The sequence below is a fragment of the Cynoglossus semilaevis genome, chromosome 3 (assembly GCF_000523025.1).
Source record: "Cynoglossus semilaevis isolate Cse_v1.0 chromosome 3, Cse_v1.0, whole genome shotgun sequence".
Taxonomy (NCBI): domain Eukaryota; kingdom Metazoa; phylum Chordata; class Actinopteri; order Pleuronectiformes; family Cynoglossidae; genus Cynoglossus; species Cynoglossus semilaevis.
This window is the reverse complement of record NC_024309.1, coordinates 8368440-8387170: the sequence shown is the minus strand read 5'-3', so window position 1 is coordinate 8387170 and position 18731 is coordinate 8368440. Positions and strand designations below refer to the sequence as shown.

At 41.8% G+C, this 18731-nt stretch overlaps 1 protein-coding gene across 6 annotated transcripts in view; it reads right to left on the bottom strand.

Annotated features, from left to right (window-relative positions):
- Nucleotides 1–434: 434 nt before the first annotated feature.
- Nucleotides 435–18731, bottom strand: part of slc12a7b (solute carrier family 12 member 7b) — a 35420-nt gene continuing 17123 nt past the window's right edge. For 2 of the 6 annotated variants that reach the window (XM_008307747.3, XM_008307751.3), the window contains exons 2-26: nucleotides 16117–16211; nucleotides 15574–15705; nucleotides 14734–14880; nucleotides 12861–12915; nucleotides 12496–12626; nucleotides 12154–12395; nucleotides 11816–12027; nucleotides 10250–10417; nucleotides 10055–10153; nucleotides 9833–9890; nucleotides 9557–9731; nucleotides 9359–9477; nucleotides 9155–9253; nucleotides 8899–9018; nucleotides 8694–8798; nucleotides 8297–8465; nucleotides 7728–7923; nucleotides 7466–7635; nucleotides 7252–7383; nucleotides 6832–6939; nucleotides 6491–6610; nucleotides 4995–5170; nucleotides 3859–3873; nucleotides 2932–3065; nucleotides 435–2553 (exon numbers count right to left, since the gene is read on the bottom strand). In XM_008307747.3, coding sequence (XP_008305969.1) covers nucleotides 2462–2553; nucleotides 2932–3065; nucleotides 3859–3873; nucleotides 4995–5170; nucleotides 6491–6610; nucleotides 6832–6939; nucleotides 7252–7383; nucleotides 7466–7635; nucleotides 7728–7923; nucleotides 8297–8465; nucleotides 8694–8798; nucleotides 8899–9018; nucleotides 9155–9253; nucleotides 9359–9477; nucleotides 9557–9731; nucleotides 9833–9890; nucleotides 10055–10153; nucleotides 10250–10417; nucleotides 11816–12027; nucleotides 12154–12395; nucleotides 12496–12626; nucleotides 12861–12915; nucleotides 14734–14880; nucleotides 15574–15705; nucleotides 16117–16211 — 3269 coding nt within the window. In that variant the 3' untranslated portion in view covers nucleotides 435–2461. The remainder of the gene's footprint in view (nucleotides 2554–2931; nucleotides 3066–3858; nucleotides 3874–4994; nucleotides 5171–6490; nucleotides 6611–6831; nucleotides 6940–7251; nucleotides 7384–7465; nucleotides 7636–7727; nucleotides 7924–8296; nucleotides 8466–8693; nucleotides 8799–8898; nucleotides 9019–9154; nucleotides 9254–9358; nucleotides 9478–9556; nucleotides 9732–9832; nucleotides 9891–10054; nucleotides 10154–10249; nucleotides 10418–11815; nucleotides 12028–12153; nucleotides 12396–12495; nucleotides 12627–12860; nucleotides 12916–14733; nucleotides 14881–15573; nucleotides 15706–16116; nucleotides 16212–18731) is intronic. The other 4 variants (XR_003049439.1, XM_008307748.3, XM_008307750.3 and 1 more) reach the window with 4 other exon arrangements.

Here is an 18731-nt window from a genome sequence, read left to right as displayed (position 1 = left end):
TTGGGTCTAGTAATTTGTAAAATACAAGTTGTGTTTACACACAATTACAGAATAATATAATAATTATCATTATTATCAGCACAAGTGTAATAGTTATTATTATTATTACCATTATTAGTACTAGCAATTATAAAATGACTCACGGAAAGTTTTACAGGTAAATACTGCCCTCTTGCGGCTACATAATACACTTAACGTCACTTTGCCTTGACACGGCTGTCCACATTCAGCTTTGTTCACTTTTGCCGAGTCCTAGGAAGAGTATTTTATAAACCTCTAGGGAAAATGAATATCAGTATCTCAAATAAACCTGTTTAATATAATACTCATAATAATTTTATTTCAAAATATGCTGTTTCGAGCGCACACAAGTGCTTCAGTAACACCTGCTACATTGACTTTGAACTTTAAAATTCAATCAAAACACGGATGGCTTTGCTTTAGTTCAGCACTTTAATAATTACTTAAAGAGGCACAAATACAATAAACAGAACTAAAAACTCCTCTACGCATACCCACAAGGGATTTCCTGTTCCAGCCTGTGGAGACCACTGTCATTCAATAATTTATCTTTACAACCTTTAATCTTTTAAAGACAATAAAATGCTACAAATTAGTTTTTGTTTATGCAAAAGTGTACATACATATTTTAATGTTTTATTGCAGCGGAAGTAAAAAAAACAATAGAAGAAGAAAAGGAACAAAGAAGGTGAAAAGGTTTACTTCATAGGGTGAAAGCACTGGTTTTGGAGCCTGTTAGTCCATGTGTTTCTCACTACTCCCAGTCCTTCATTTATGCTTGAAGAGTCTACAGTCCTCTGTGCCGCATGGGTGAGAATGTTATAATCATGACACACGCACAAAAAAAAGACTCAACTGCTGCTGTTTTTTTCCCCCTAGAATCTCTCTTCCTTTTTCTGACTTTGTAAAAACCAAACCGAGTTTGAAAATGAACGCTAAAAGTAACAGACGCGTTAAAATGTAACAAACACTACAGAGACCAGACAAGTATAGTAACACAGGCATACGTGTACAACGGATTAAAACCCACAAAACACAGACGCTGCATAAATGAAATTCAGGAAAATCACATATTTCGTGAAAATACTGCACGACTAATCACTTTGCTGAAGAAACTGTGGAGGTATGTGTGTTTGTAACGGTTTGACCTTTAACTTCTGACCTCTGTACCAAAGGCAGCAGCATAATGAAGAGGTGACAAACGCCCTTCAAATGACGCCTGCGATCCCCTCCACTTTTTTCTCAGAATTATGGCAGCAATGAAATAACACGTCGTTATTTATAATAAGTGCGTCAGTGAAGCCTACAGACAGCGACTACAGTATGGGATTTAGCAGCACAAATACTTCCACAGTTTCTCTTCAGGGTCATTTTGGCACTTTTTCTTCTACTGGTGCTCAGTCGGGGACTCCAAGCCTAATGGATTCAACTTCAACACTGAAGCGTACATGGTGCAGAAGTGACTGCTGTCCTGCATTAATACAGTGATGCATCGAGCAAGAGGAAGGACCGGTGTTACCAACAGAACCAAGGTAATGTGCAGACTGACAGAAGTGCTGAGGGCCTGGTATTTGCAAAGTCAAGTTTGAAAAAAAAAAACAGATCGATAGTTTTTTTTTGATATGCCAAATGTTCTGAAGACAAAGTCAAGGTTTTACACGTGAACCGAAGAGCTAACCATAATGCTAAGCTAGTGATATTAGTCTACATTTACTCCCAACCCCCACCAGACACCAGTTATAAATGTGCACAAAGAACCCTTGAGAGTGCTGGAATAAGAGATATGGCTATTTACCCTGTTCACACAAAGCCAGACTTCATGAGCAGTGATTGGACATCTCCAGTCACCTGACGGCAAATCAACATTCAAAGGAAAAGGGCATTACAGACAGAAGGGAAACTACATCTAATGAATTGTTTTGAGTTACTGTGGTGATGTATATTGTTACTTATTTCTGTTAAAATATACATTTTTATATATCTGTCCTTGTTTTGAATTCTGAGCATCATCTTTGCACCTGCAACAGTCAACAACGATGAGGTTTACGTCCACTTTTTCTCGCCTATCTTTACGCAGTGAGTGCCAGGAAGTGGACAACATCAACACACGAGGGAACAACATAAGGTAATAAAGCAGAAAAGAAGAGGACAAGGTTTTTAAATGACAAATATAAAGTGTCTCTATGCTCTATCTCCCATGTGCGGGGGCGTGGGGGGGTTTCTGTGGGCCCAGCATGGACTCACAGTTGCCTTGGCTGTCGCAGTGTGACAGCCCTTCATCCTCAGGTTATTGTTCAATCACCAACGGTCCGGCCTTACGTCCACCCTGCCCTTCATTATGAAACCCAGTTTGGAGTCTTCCATCGAAAATGCCCGCTGAACAGTGTCCACAGCATCAGGCCACGTGTACAGTGTGGGGGTAAGGAGCCTTAAGTTTATCTTAAGAATAGATGGTGATGACTTCACGGCCGCCGCCTCGCACCAAAAGGACCCGGTTCAGACCTTCCAGAAGAACCTCCAGGAACTCCATGTCTGAGGTGACAGCGGTCAAGGTACAATAACAGACCTAACTGGTGAAAAACTATTTTAATTTACAGTAAATCATTTTCTTCTTTTGTTTATGCGATTAGATAGATTAGATAGATAGATTAGAATGATAAAAACTACTCGTCCACTAGATGGCAGCAAATAGCCTTAAATCTAATAAAATAAAAGAGACTCAGAGCTGTTGAATATCTTTGTGTATCTTTCTTCATTTCCTGCAAATATACTATATGTCAGTGTTGTGTTCAACTAAACAGGATTGTGATAATTCAGAGCACTACTGCATCATCAATCGCCTTTAGACAAGGCTGCCTCCATCAGTACCATCAGGACACCTGAGCATTGGCTAAAGGTCAGTAAGGATACAGTTTTCGTCTCCCCCCTTGTTCCTGGGTGGTCCAGGCATGTTGAGCAGCACCAGGTGAGCTCCCTGTGATTTGTTCACAACCACCTCATTCAGCTTGACCGCTGTGTGCATCCGTCGGACGTTGGACTGGTTCCTGACGTGACAGGGAGTTCACAGGGGGAACAGAGCAGTGAGGAGGAGAACAGTGGTTACCCACCTGGTTATTATATCTGCAGGACTTAATTAGAACTACACTGTTACATTATCATAGAAGACCGAGACTTGACCTGACCAATGTTGTGCATACTTACACTGACAACACCGGCACAAGTTCAACACACAAAATAAACATTGAAATGAATGTAGATGGCGCTAGTAGGGATGGTTATCACTGGGTTCTTTCTGCATCAAATCAAAGCAGGAAAAATAATTTAGTGAGCTCTATGATTTTAGATATCAAATCAGCTAAATACCAATACTTTGAACCACATAACCATCCCTACAGTATGTTAGGCTTAAATTAGGGTTAAAAGGCAGGTTTAGTAAAAGACCAGAGTGAGAAGCAACACTTTAAACGTACAGTAGGAAAATACACTATTTATCCTGTTTTATTAAGTTCAGCAGCGTTAGATTAAGACGCTGAACTATCAGTTGCACAGATTTGATCATGACGTGGAATCACATGCACGTTCAGGGATTAAACAAAAGAAACGATGACATCACACAGAGAGTACATGAGATGCTGCATGATTTAGTTCTTGTAGATCGACACAAACAAAAAACACAGCGGTGACACACTGGCACGTGCACAGGAGGCTACAGGCACAGCATCAGCAGCATCAGCAGCATCAGCAGCATCAGCAGCATCAGCAGCATCAGCAGTAGACAAACACACACGTACACAGACACACACGTATGAGGCCTAAGACGAAGAGAATGCGACTTACAGATTCTCCCACTCTCTAGAAGGAGAAAAAATAGGACAAAACAACAGAGACAGGCTTGAATGCTTCTACATCAGCTGCATACATCACACTGGACGTTGTATTATTCAGCTGACCCCCTCCAAGACGTCAAAGTGACACCACAGGTGACACAAGCTTCTATTTTACAGAATTATTCGCACCTTTAGATCGTGGCAAAAAGAGCTTCTTTATTTTTATAAATTTAATTAAAGACTAACTCAGAGTCAAAGGTTTGAATAACTAATAAATACCTGTAGCCCAAATGGATTTACGGACTATAACTTGCTCTGGAGTATGTCGCTCCAGCCAGCTAGAGTGCCCTCTAGCGGCTGTCCGTGGGAAAATAACAAACGTAAATTTTCAGTGCTACAGGAATAGCAGATACTGGTACACAAGCCTAGGGTGCCCTCTAGCGGATATCAGTGTAAAAATAACAAACGTGAAATTATATATTTTCATATATAAGTTGCATCTGAGTATAAGTCGTAAACCCAACTAAAGGATTAAAAAAAAGTGTGACTTATAGTCCAGAAAATACTGTACTTAAAAACTGGCCTCCTTTATTCTTGACTATTTCTAAGTGAGTCCATCACAGGACAATAAGTTTGATCAGGGCACAGGGGATGAGGGTGTAACCAGCATGGACGCTACGGAGACTACGATGAACGGTGTTAGTGCACATGTGGTGTGGCCATGCACTTAGACTGAAATGGCTTACAGTGCACAAACAACACACACCAAATGCAGCCTGCACATCAACACGTCTGACGTGTCAGCTTCACCGCTATGTACACGTCTACGACACCACACGCCGCACTGAGGCCTTGGCACCATTCTCAACATTTCCATGGTCAGCCCTGTACAGTGGTTTCATATCCATTTGGTTCTGATTCTTAGCATTTGTGTAACTTGAAAATGAATACACAAAAATGGTGCGAAAGTCTCACAAGGAACATGCTTTGTTGTATCATGTCACACTACTACAACACTTCTCAGTAATACAAAAATCCACAAGACAATGTTCCTTCTGTGACAGTTCCAATAGTAAGGTCGATCAATAACTGACACTGAGTCAGCGCTGATTAAACTCTATTATCTAATGTCAAGTCATTACTTACGGTTTCATGTTAAACAGGTCGCGCATGGCCACGTTGGTGTTGCACTCGCGGTTGCGGTTTCGCTCCGAGAACAGCTTTTCCTTGGTCCAGGTCATGTGAACCCGCTCGGGCCCGGCCTCGGCCTTGTCATTTATCGTGCCATGAGACGCCGTGTTTCGGTCATGAATGAGCTGAGCCTAATTGGAGAGACGTATGACAAAATACAGAAAACAGCAACAATGAGAACGACAACAACTGTCGACGGTTTAAAAAAATGAACCGACTCAAAAAGAACAGATGGTGATGCGGAGAAAAGGAGAGGAGGAGGGAGACGATATCCTGCTGGAGTGTAGATCATTACGATCACAAGGTACGTGGTGCTTTCTTGATTTAACTGAGAGCTGGGGATAAAGTATTCAAACAAATAAGACCATTGTTACTGCAGTGACATTAACCACCACATGGTGGTGCTAAGATACTGTGCTTCAAGGTGCCCACGCTCTTTTGTTGTCCGTCCATTTGGACCGAGGACTGCAACCTCCTGTGATTCCAGTGGTTGTAAATATATGCAAATAGTATTTTCATTTGACTTTATGACCACTTTTCAGTTCAATGCAATAATGTCAGCATGTAGTTCAGGTTCCAGGGCAGTTGTTTAAAAGGGTAAGTGACAGGGAGGTGGACTTGGTCAACGGATGGTATTATGACAATGGTGAAAAGAAATAAAAGAAAAGACAAGACAGCATTACCATCTGTGGTGTGAAGTTCTTTTGCTGCTGTTTGAAAGGAGTCCTGTCAATCCTTATGCTATTGTCTATAAAAACAAACAGGTTTCCTTTGTTTTAAACCTTAAACCTTTGTTTCGCCTTAAAATGTGAAAAACAAAAGATGTAAAAGAAAAGTTACACAAATCAGTTTTGGCAGCATCAGCTTCACACTTCTCTGAGGGAATACTGTCAAGTCCGTTCAGCGGTGTTTTAACGGTAATGGGATGAGGCGGGGTAAAGTAAATTCATGGGAATGGACCGGGACTCGGGATGCAACCGGCTGATATTCACAAAGCAGGTGTCAGTTTGGGTTTAACTGTGAGGTTGTTGACCTCTGAGTGTAAATCAATAGTGTTATGCAACACTAATAAAGTTAGTGTATTAGTGTTACTGCATGAATATGGCTATTATAGCCATGAGCTAATGCCAGGCATGCATTCACCCTGACAATAATATCAAATTCAAAGCTGACTATTTTTAAAGAAAATTACAAATTGATAAAATCTTTTACATTGCAATTAAATATGGTTTCAGTCCTAAAGACTTTGATTTTGAAAAGCTCACTGGGTCAGACCATGTATGAATGGAAACTTACACCATTTATACCAAACATTTTCTTTTTGTTTCCATCTGATGTGATTAAATTTCTCAAAATAAATAAATAGATTTTAGATGACCAAAAGATGCAGCTTTGTGAAGATGGGCCGTCAGGTCTAACGGTGATGGACACGGGGATGACGACATGGCTACCTCGTCCTCCAGAACGTCCTCCTGGACTGTTGAGGACTGCCGGCTGAGGCTCACGTTCTCGGCGGCGCTGTTGTTCTTCCTCCGGATTGAACTACGCGATTCATCCGTGATACTTTGAATCTGAACCACGTGGTACGGTCCGGGGGAGACGGCGGACAGCGGACAAGGGAAACGGCCCAGTTGTCAAATGTTGCACATTGTACTTGTATTTAAACATGCTGTCGTGACTCGATTATTTGTTGGCACACATTGTGTCTTCTTTTTTGTGCAAAATGCAATAAAACTATACAAAGTTGTGGAGAAGAGGCCCGTGAGTGCAGACTACATAAATGTTGCGTTACCTCTCTCTCCCTCTCAGTCCTGGACAGTTGCATCTGTTTCAGCATCTGAGACCTCTGCTCCATCACCAGTGTCTTCTCATAAGTAAAGGCTGAGATGTCGTTGTCGTGCTGCAGAGAAAACAACAGAAGTCCATCAACAACAAAATACCAAAGGTAACAATACTCACACGTTTCTCACTGGTGAATATTTAACGCACGATTACACATAAAAAAGAGGAGAATGCCCCCCAACCTCAATAACATTAAAACAGGAAATGGACATATGTCAAAAACTGATCCTCTAACCCCAAAAATAATTAAAATAAAATAACAAATTTATGAATTATTCAAAGCAGGGCACTGATAAAAACTCATTTGGCCTGCTGTGTCCCCAAACATGCCTGCATCCCACTTTGTCCCCGTGAACCAAAGTTGCCTCACCATCTCCACCACTTCCACCTCTGCGTTCAACCTCAGGTGATACAGGAACATCTGCAGATCCTTCTTCATTTGGATGCTGTTGTCGTCCATCTGGGCCACGGTGAAGATGCGCATCTTGCATTTCTTCCACACCTGGTAAAATAATTGAACACGGCGTGTTAGTCAGGGAAACACCAAGGAGAAATATCTGTCAGGCGTAAGGGCGGACACCAACCTTGTGCTGTCGCAGCAGGAAGGGCAGCAGCATCAGGAGGCCGCCATCGTGGACCACCCACCACACGTCTATGGTGCCCTCCCCCAGGCGGTCCTGGTTGGTGGGGAAGCTGTCCACATTCTTGGCCACCAGTAGAGCCTGATGGGCGGCTGTGGTCTCCCTCACTGTCTCTGATGTTTTCGTGTGAGAGAGGAGGTGTGTGAGAGTTAAAAGTAGACAAAATAAGATGAAAAGCTTGACAAATAAAAAACAAATTAAATACCTATGAAATTCCTCCATGACTGTGGGTCATTGGACTGTCTCCACGTCCCGGGCCAGGCCATCAGGACTGTGTTGTGCTTCATGCCTCCAAGGCCTGCCGACTGAATGAGGTGGGACATGCCGTCTCTGAGGTTTGACGACACCACGACGTGGCAGAAACCCTTCGTCCGCTCGGCCGACATGGAAGACTTAATGTTCTGGACGGGAGGAGAGACAAGACAAGTGATTTTGAACAACAAAAATGAACAGAGTGCTGTCTCTACTAATTCCAAATGACAGATTCTAAACAAAGCCTATTAATACAGTACAGTAGGTTCAATCTGGAGCACAGCTCCTTCATGTGTAAGTAATTACTTTCTCAGGAAACGTAATCAACTGATTAAATGCTTTTAAGGGCCAGTGACATAAATGCTTAAATAATAAATACTACATTTTGACCAGTAATCTGTTATGAGTCAGGGGGGAATCTTTCAAAAATCATTTAAATCATCCAGGTAGCATTTAATCAACAACTTGATCAACTTGGGAACAGTTGCATAAACATTAGCACGTCGGTCTGCTGCTCCTGACCTGCTCAGCCTTCTTTGCTTCTGCTTCTCTGGTGAGATATGTCCCCTCTAAAATATGTCCTACGATGGTCAGGCCTTTTCCTGCCTTCAGCTGAGTGGAGAGGGACAGCAGGCGAGGGTGTTTTACTGCCTGATCTGAGTCCAGGTTCAAAAGCACCAACACCTGAGGTCTGGGGGAGACGAAAACAATTGTTGATTTCATACAGGCAGTACCTGTGAGCCTCAGCACAGAGTGAAGGATTAACAGACTTTTTGTTGGATTAATTTTTTGGAACTAGGAGATTATTTTAATTCACTTCCAGAGTCTAGTCTGGTCTCTCTGCAACAGTAATGGATTGTCCAAAAATACCTTCAACATTTTAGCAACACAGACACAAACAAAAATAACAATCACACACCTCCAGTTCTTGGTGTGAGGTGGAGCCTCCTCAAGGCGGATGAGGGCGTAGCGAGCCGCATTGAGAGACAGACCACGAATCCCGTCGCCCCATTCCTTCTCCGCCCTTAAGTTCACCATGAACAATAATGTTAATAAAGGAACTGCACCAACATCTCATGATAATCAGAAACCAAAGAACATCAAGTCTTCCAAGACATCCTTACCCTCTGTATTCAATGTATTTGTAGATGCAACCAGCAATAGCCATGGCAACAATGGCATAATACCAGGAGGAAATAAACATGATGGCGAGACACAAACTCATCCCCAGGAAGGACAGAGTCCTGCCAGAAAAATACAAATATATTTTTGTTCAACTTAGATTGTTATCTCATGTTTAATGTTGCCAAGACTTTGAATTTCCAAAACTCATTGTTTGAGTATAATAATGCAGTAACAGTAAACTAAAATACCACTGACCAGTGATAGTATTTGAAGCGCGGCCTCCAGTTTGGTGTTCGCAGCAGGGTTTGGACGGCACAGGCCAGGTTGACAAACAGGTAACACATAAGGAAGAACCTGCAAAGTGAGAGTCAAAAGGCTTAAAAAATCAATGAGAAACACAGGGGGCCATGTATACATATATATACAACATAAATATATATGATCCAGACAGGTACTGACATTGACAGAATAGGGGCCACAGCGTCTAGCGAGGCAATGATAATACCGATCTCACAGATCCCAGCTGTGAGCAGCAGAGCCCAGGTGGGCTCTCCGTTAGCTTTCCCATGACCAAACACCTAGGGACACAAGTGCAAAAATATTAGTTGAGAATTTATTTATTTTTTGTTGACAGTGATTACTGCCTCTGCCTCCGACCTCTAAGAAAGGTACGATGCCATCGCGCGCGATGGCCTGCAACAGCCTGGGGGCACCGGTGAGACTCTGCAGCCCAGCCCCACAGCAGGAGAAAAATGAGCCAATCACGATGACCCAGGGCGAAGGCCACGACAAGGTGCCTATAACAAGGTTTCCTTTCACCGAGTCACCAAATCTGCAATTACAAAAAACAGTTGCTAAAAACACTCGATATCAGGTATAAAATGGGAATTTTGCTAAAAAATAAAAACATAAACAAACAAACTAAACTCTTACTTGTCTCGGAGCAGAACTCCTTCAATGCACGCACCGAATAGGACCACACAGCTGATGTCTGAAGAGCACTGATCAAAAGAATAACTGATTTCAAATTCATACCACATAGAAAACTTATCTGCCACAAATCAGCACAGTTTGCAGCAAAAAACAAAAGCATTATTGAAACAATTCTAGACCAACATTTCCTAGTGTTTTTGACACAGCACGGTTCAAGGATACAGATGAAGGAGGTGGTAGCAATAGCCAAGATGGTTCCAATGGGGATGGACTTCTGGGCATCCTTTAAGTCACCGGACCGGTTCGAACCAGCCATGATACCTGGAAAGAAAGGTGCAAAAAAATGAAATCAATCATCTCGCAAATGTCACACGCAATATTCCTCCCACATTTTTGTGTCAACTCCATCAGTCTCACCGGTGACAGAGGGGAAGTAGATGCCGACCAGCATTGTGAAGAACGTGGAAATATCATTGAAAAGGTAGGGCAGGTAAATGTCCTGGGCGGCATCACTTTCGCCTTCAGATGGCAGTATTCTGCTCTCTACCTTCATACCCAGGAGTCCGTAGTTCGACCACATATTATCTACAGGACAGTTGAAAAAAACAACCAGTTACAGCCAATGACATCAAGCTGGTGTTATGTTTGGACAGATTTACGAAAAACAAGAGATAAGACCAGGAACTCAGACAAGACAAATATTTAACATTCATGAAATATTTCGTGGATATCATGTGTCATGTGGGAATGTGAATGTGAAACGTCTTATTTATTTGCACATTTTAGTGAACGTGAAGCAGGAGGAGGGGAAATTATTCCTATTTTCTATTGCTGCCATTTATTCTATTATACCTGACTAGGGGTGTTCAACCAGTGGTTCGTGGCCCTTTGATCAACCGAAGAGGTGTCAATACCTAGCCAAGTTTTTTTTACATTTTCCATTTTTATTCAGTATCTCTGTGAAATAGGAAAATGTGGAAAATTCCCACACTGCCATTTTGAAAGAATAAGTACTCGTACAGGGTAAAGCTGCAGTCAGAGAATGTTGAATGATTTCATGAGTGTCACTGTTGGTCACTGAACTAAGAAAATAGATGGACTCTGTTTTGACAGGCCTGAGGTCTGAGACAATCGCCAGTGTAAGGTTCCAACCATAATATTTTGAGTTCAGCCTCAGGGTGGAGGGAAAAAGGCTCCAGGGTTTGTTTGGAAAATACTAAACACAGTTGGTACGACTGAAGGATGGTTGGATTGAATCCCACAGTTTTGTTTTTAGGCGTCGTTGTCTTGTCTAGGTTAGGTGTTGCAATCTCTAGTCACAGAAATACAAGGGTTTGCACGGCCGCCTAATCAAGATGGTGTAAACTCATTTAGTTTGAGTGAAATAAATAGAACTGCTTTTGTATTCAAATGTTACGCAATGTAACCTAAACCTGACCTCCTTAGAAACTGCTATAATTAAAATCAGACACGTTGCCAGACAAATGGAGGCAAAGCAACATTGACAGGGTTTATCTTTGAAACACACTGAAGTCAAACTGGACACATTGTTGGGAGCAGTTACTTTATCAGAACTACTTGGTCAAACAGAGTACAGAGTAAAGAAAGATACTTCCCTTAGTTCTCTTATACTGCAAGTATGTCAAGAATGCATGTCTCTATGGACAGTGTGGAGTCAAACTAAACGGTCAAGGCCAACAGTTACATAACAGGAGGAATGTCTTGGGTGTGCACCATTTTATGGAATCATGAAACGTTTAGGATTGTTTCCTTTTTACTATGGGGGTTTAGTCTTGCACAAATCTTCCCTCAGCCTGGTCTGATTTCCCTTCTTGGAATATCGTTTTCACACAACGAAGCAGAGAATTCTTCATACTTTTTCCATGTAATGTATGAATATGGCCAAATATGGAAACCAGAGGTCACAGGGGTCACAGGGGCTTTGTATGTGTGTTTTAAAAAAAGGAAACAGTATTTCCTGACCTGTGATGACTCCACTGATCAGCCCCGGGATGCCCTGCATCTCAGTGACATTGTTGTTCTCAAAGTATGTGTCGCAGGTGGCGTTGAGCTCAGGACCTTTGCAGAACTGCTTCCACAGAGCAGTGGTGACCGTCACGTTGTCTATGACCTCTGACTTAAGACACTTGGAGAAGCCACTGTTTTGCAGAATGCGGTTTCCCAGCATGCACACACTGTGTAGAGGGAAGACAAAAAAGTGTGAAATGTGCAAAAGGTCATTGCGTACTCATTGGCTAACTAGCCAACGCTAACCATAACAGCCCAATGTACTGACTGCAGTGACTGCACAGAGGACTCACGGAAAGTCTGGAGGTTCAAAGATGGACTTGATGACTCCTGCGTAGATGGCCAGGATGGAGAGAATGACACATGCTAGGAAAACTAAGGCCAGTTTGTTGACATACTTCACTCCAACAAAAACCACCACAGCCATCAGCGCCAGGCAGCACGTGCCATAAACACGCATGTTATTCAGCAGGGCCATGGGCTCATCCTGCTTCGTCTCCGCCTTGAAGATGGCTGCTTTAGGCACAATGTAGGTCTGACGAGACAGAAGAAAGAACACGTTACCATAACAAGGTGAAGAAGAACATGCACTCTGATGATAGCTAGCTTTATGGGTAAAAACGTGGCTCACTTACCAGGAGAATCTCTATGGTACCCAGGATGTACATAGAACCAGCAAACGTTGTCCCCAGGTAGAAACACAGACCTACAGCTCCTCCGAATTCTGGACCGAGAGATCTAGAAATCATGTAGTAGGAGCCACCAGCTACACAGGTAAAAAAAAAAAAAAAAAAAAAACACACAGTGGAGGTTAAAAAGGTCATGTCCAATTATGCCAATTAATAAACTCATATAGAGTCAAATTTCTGACAATAATTATGTTGTATTTCTTTTCAGTATTTCAGTGTTTTTGTATGTCAAAAAAGTACCTTGAATGAAGAACACAAACAAAGATTAAAAAAGTTCTAAGACTGATTTTAGAAATTAAAAAAAACCATACCTGGAACAACGCCATTGGTCGCAATTGCACTCATAGATATGGCCGTCAGCATGGTCTGTGGAAAAGAGAATTTCCCTTTTACCTCTTTCATTAATTATTTAAAATGTAAATGATTGAGCGTAGACACAAATAGGGAATATAAATATCACATCAGTTTCATTTTGTTTCTACTGAAATCACCAACAAAAATAATCAAACCCCTAAGACCACTGCTAACCCGAGAATGTTTATGGGCTCATGCTTTAAACATCGGATTATTGTTAGATACAAGATTTACATTTTGGGAAACACATACGGTAAGAATGCACCCACGCAAGAGAAGAGGAGAAGGAAGTGGACGAGAGAACTGAGGACAAGGTCACAGCGACGAAGGAGCGAGTGCTCTTTGCTGGGCATCCGGTTTAAAGAGGCAGACAAGCTGGAGTAAAGCCAATTACCAGACATTTTTACCTTCTGCTTCCACTGAAACCCTAAGAAGATACAGCATGGACTTGACCACTAATGAATCTGAGGGTTAACAATTAGGAGCAGAGCTGACAGTTCAACCGTAATGCCTTCAGGACAGTCAGGGTCCATGTACTGTTAAGTTTGTTATTTTAGTTCAACTTAGATCGTTTACAGAACAGAACAGGCATTATTACATGTTGCTCAGCATCTCAGTGGAGAGGAGAGGTACTGCAGCCTGAAAGAGGAGCCGCAACTGTTACAAAAACATGGATTACTTACAACAAAAAAGCATAGAAGAAACTTAAGACCGTCTGATCTGTAAACCGACAAGAATTAACAATGAATCACTATTTGTAACCGTCTGCGTCAGAAGTCTGAGTTGTCAAGGTCGGGCGTTGGTTCTAAATGGTGGGATGATTTCAGGCGTTTTGTAGCTCAGTATATGAAAATACAAAACAAAAATTAAGGACGATTATTGTGCCGTTCCTGCACAGATGGCTTTGTTTACCAAATTACAGCACCTTAACAAATCCAAGACTGGAACACCAGTTCAAACCCGACAGATGGTTGAACTCAGATGTGGTGTAATCTCTGTGACTAAGCCTGAATATTTCTGTTATGTAACTGTAATGTGGCTAATGCATCTGATGTGGGGGGTCCACCTCCTTTACTTCTTTTAAAGACATATCAATATTGATCTTTCATGTGCGAAGACAATTAACATTCACATCTTTTCCATCTGACTGAAAGATTTTCATCTTACGATGATAAGTGGACGTGATCACTTTTTGCCTGGGGAGCGTTCCATTTCTGAGCCAAAAGCCTTCATTGACACAGAGATTTTGTACTTTCCCTGATTAATCCAGTGTCTGGTGGGTTTGTTGCTACGATGCTGACATTTTGCAGATGGAGGGATTAAACATCCAGCTCTCAGGTACCATCAGAAGCCAGCGGTGTATGGGAAAAGACGAGTCACAGTGGCTAAATATAGAAAGGATCAGTGACCACTGAGTCAACTTCTCAGCCGCTCCTTCATCGCTGCTGTCAATCCTCTATCCGCATCAGTCTTAAAAGGCTGGAGATGCTGCTGAAAGCCTTACGTGGAAATACTCTCACACTCGCTCTTAAGTGTGGATGTGCTGAGCATATGTCACTCTGAAAAGCCGGGTTCACACATTAACTCTGGTCTTACATAATCCTGACCATCGTCGTTCTGATGGCTAACTCCTACTGTAACTAAAATCCTATAAAAAGGTCAAGTTTATTTTAGCCTGTGTTTCCTACTATGTCACATGGCAAGTGTAAAAACAAAAACAAACCCTGTGTTTCCTACTATGTCACATGGCACTTTTTGAAGTGTAAAAAAAACCCAAACTATTATTATTATTATTGCAAAAAGGGAGATTAACGTTGAGCCAGTACTCACACAAGAGCAGCACAAGCCAACAATAGCCAGGGACTCCAGGATCCCAGCAGAGCCAACTATCCAGGTAAGGCGCAAAAATAGGATGACCCCCAGAATGTTCTGGAGGCAGGGAAGGTAGACACCCATGAAGGTCCCCATCTGTGGGCTCTGTAGAGGTGAAACAAGAGGGTAAAGTAAAGTACATGGAGCCGATGAGCAAGTAGAGGAGAGACAACAACTGTGTTCATGTAGGAAGAATATAAAATAAAAAAAGTCAGAAAAGTCTGATATTTAATCTGGCAATATTTTAAAATAATATGCCATTCAGACTCTGATACAAACAGAATAGTCTATAAGATGTCAACATTAATATTGTTCATTTCATAAAAACAAGTTTTTATTTTAGCGTTAACAAACTCTGCTGCATGTTCCAGCGGGCCACAAAGAACAACTTGGCGGGCCACGTTTGGCCCCTAGGCCTTAAGTTTGACACACATGGATTTGATAATCTTTTATTTTAGCTTTTAACCTATAAAATCTTTTGTTAGTAGATGAAACTGTGCTGAGATTGAAACTCCAGAGTGAAAGAGGTTAAACAAAAGTGTAAAAACTGTAATTTCCTTCCTGCAAAACTGAATCTGTAATGTCTTTACGTAGCATTTCACTAAAAATATCTAAAATGATGACAGTGCACGTTTGTGCAAGCAGGCAGAGAAAGTTCACAGTAAAACAAACAGCCGGGTTTCTCCACTCCATGACCTGCTGGGGGTAGTTCAACAGGTCCAACACCAACAGTTGAATCCATGCCGTGAGCTACAGTTGTACAAACATCTTCTGCCAGCGCTCCGCTCTCTGCTCTACCTTCACAGCTTTTTTCTTGGGCCCCTCATCGTCATCAGCCTCCTCGTGCTCCTGCGCCCCCTGGGTGAGATTGGTGTAATTTGCCAGTTTGTTGAGGAGAGAAGACACCATTGGGTTGCTGTCCATTTCCTCCTGTAACACAGAGAGTTTTAGGACAACACGACAGCACCAGTGGTTTTTAAGAACTGATCACTTGGTTCGAGCCTCTGGTTTCTACATTTTTCCTTTTTATTGCTGTATTCTTATAGAAAAGTTGTCTTTTGTCGGTGTCACTGTTTACCAAGCGCACATTTCAGAACTTCTAAAAATAACTTGTGCATCATCGGATCTGCTGTGCACAGAAACTAAAGTCTCTGATTGATTCTGTCCAAGAGCCAGTGACCACAGAGCAGCAAAGTCATCAAATGGCAGAAAAAAAACAGCAGGCAGCAGAGTGATATCTAAAGAGTGTGTCGACTGAACATGTGCAGCACTCTGACTGAAACACTGTTAACCAAAGAGGACGTGTACTAACATGGAGGTAGCATCATCTGTTCACGTTACCTCAAAGAGAGCCATGTTGGTGCCATCGTAGCTGTTGTTTTTGTCGATGTCTGTGTTGTTAATGAAAGGGCTGTTTTCCTTTGGAACGCCATCGCCTGTGGAATCACAACGAAACGGTTAAATCTCGAGAGGAATCGTGCTTAACAGAAAAAAGAAAAGGAAAATATACCGTAAGCAACAACACGCTATTATTTGGATCATCACTGGACTAAACGTTAGGGTTCCAAGTACAAATCCCTGTTGGACCTCATGTTGTCAGATTCCCATTAAACTCATTTATGTACGTGCAGTACTGCCACACCAAGGAGTATTCATTGTCAAGTAGGTGAACACATACTGGACTACTACATACGTTGACTTAATAAAATACATTTATAAACTGATACACTAATGTTCTTGGTTCTCTTCTCGATGCCACGTCTAACCGCAGTAAGAGATCATAGACTGTACCAGTCTTGAGACACCCGGTGCTTTGTGGATAAAACTGAAGAGCACACCTTCTGCTCAGGAGTTAGCCAAATTTAGACTGACTTTAGAATAAACTTCAAACTAAAAATACAGTTTATTTTCCTACACATCCAAATCACGGTGGCCAGTATTACAGGCAGAGCTGAAAAGTAAATACTTAAATTGAAGTCCAAGAGTTTGACTGGATCGCCAACATGACTGGACTTCTCCAAAGTTAAACAGAATGGTGAAAAAACAAAAAAAACAAACTTAGAGACAAGGACAGAGAGAAAGTTGCAGATGCAAAAAAAAAGTTTTGTTAGCAGAACGGCTAATTGCACATGTAAAAGTTGCAGATGCAAAAAAAAAGTTTTATTAGCAGAACGGCTAATTGCAAAATACTGTAATTAAAAAAATTATATCAAACAATGCTGACACTTATGTACAGTATATGTTTAAACCACACATGGTCTGGTTTGTCTTTCTGTCTTTGGCCAAACGAGCTCTGCTGTGACCTTCCACTATGGACAAATATGATATTAATAGCTAACATTAATTAACACACCATCTTCTCTGCATCACTTCTTCGACCACGGCACTCAGTTGATCCGTGTTTTGCACCACTGTGAGTGAGCCTTCTTTAGAGAGAACATTCTAGCACCAAACTGCCAACCGCATCTTTAACTTTGGGGGAAACGGTTGGTCACGCAGCTGCACACTGTGACGATCAAAGAGCTGCAGGACGGTCTCAGCGTCAACACTCACAAACTTCTACTGATAATCCATGTCGATTACAGTGAACAGGTGTTCTATTCTGTGACTGGTTACTGAGAGCAGAAACCTGAGCGTATCCAGAATCCAATCTAATTACTTAGAAGGTATTTCTGGTCATAATGTTATTATTAAATGATTATTAAAATACTAGGTGTTAGGTACAACAACATACACAGACTCACTGCACTACGCTACGCTGGGAAACTAAAACCTGATTAGCATGTCTATGGTGATACTTAGAATAGAAACGTGATAACACAGTCATTGTGTCGATGCATGTGATCAACAGGTGGATTCTCCATTACAGACCCCAACCACATTTAAATCATTTTTGTATTTCTTGTTGGAACAACTACAGCCTGACCTTTTTTTTTTTTTTTTTACTACATCTTGAGTCTCCAGCCAGAGCTGCCCTATCAGACGTGTCTGTTTATGTGAGTCACGAGTGGCTCCGTCTGGTTCAGGTGAGGATGGCGTGGCGCCAGGGTAAAGCAGGCGGAAAAGGAAGGATTAAAAATGCCATCAACATGCAACGTTGATGGTGTTGGAGACGGCAGTCGGTAAGCTGCTCTATTTATACTTGACTTCAACACATTTGTGTTTGAAAAAGGGTGTAACATCTGCTTCAATACATTGCCTCAAAACAGTACAACAGTTATTCTACATTTTAATTCATTCAGTTATCAACCCTTCCCATTAGTGAGCCCAGCCCAGCACGGTGTTCCGCCCCTGCTCCGACATCCATCAGTGTTGAACTCTGACTGCACCAGGGATTTGATCAAACTTTTACTGCTTCATCCAGCTGCAGGGGAATAAGAGGCTTGTGGCAAGGCTTAGCCCAATAATAATCACAGGGAAAGTCATTATGTCCTTGTACTTAGAGGATCTGCATGAGCACGGTGTTTGAGTGGAACACCAGAACACAGTGAATTAGATCAGAACAAAGGGTTTCACTAAGCTGGGAGAACAGAATACATTTATATTCCTCCCCGGTGTAACCAGGATGCTGGCCGAGGTAACACAACCTCAACCCTGGCCGCGACACCACAGATAATTCTCCTCTTAAACGACGTGGGCTGCAATCCTCTTTGAAGAAAGCCGCATCGACACTCAGCAGGCTAAAGCTAGCAGCGTGGTCACCAAATCCGTACTGGTTTCCACTTTTAGAGTGAGACTCTGCGTAAAGGGTTTTAGGTGTCAAACAGGAAGAGATCGCAGAATATTCAACTTTTAGGGATTACTGCCACAAAGAGACTTCAGTAAAAAAAAAAAGTATTTCCTTTCAGGGTTGGTTTCAGTTTAATAGTGTTGTTGTAAAATATCTGTGATACAGGTGTAAGAATCAATTAAAAACAAATTAATATGATGAATATTAAAAATTGCTAGGCAGTCCT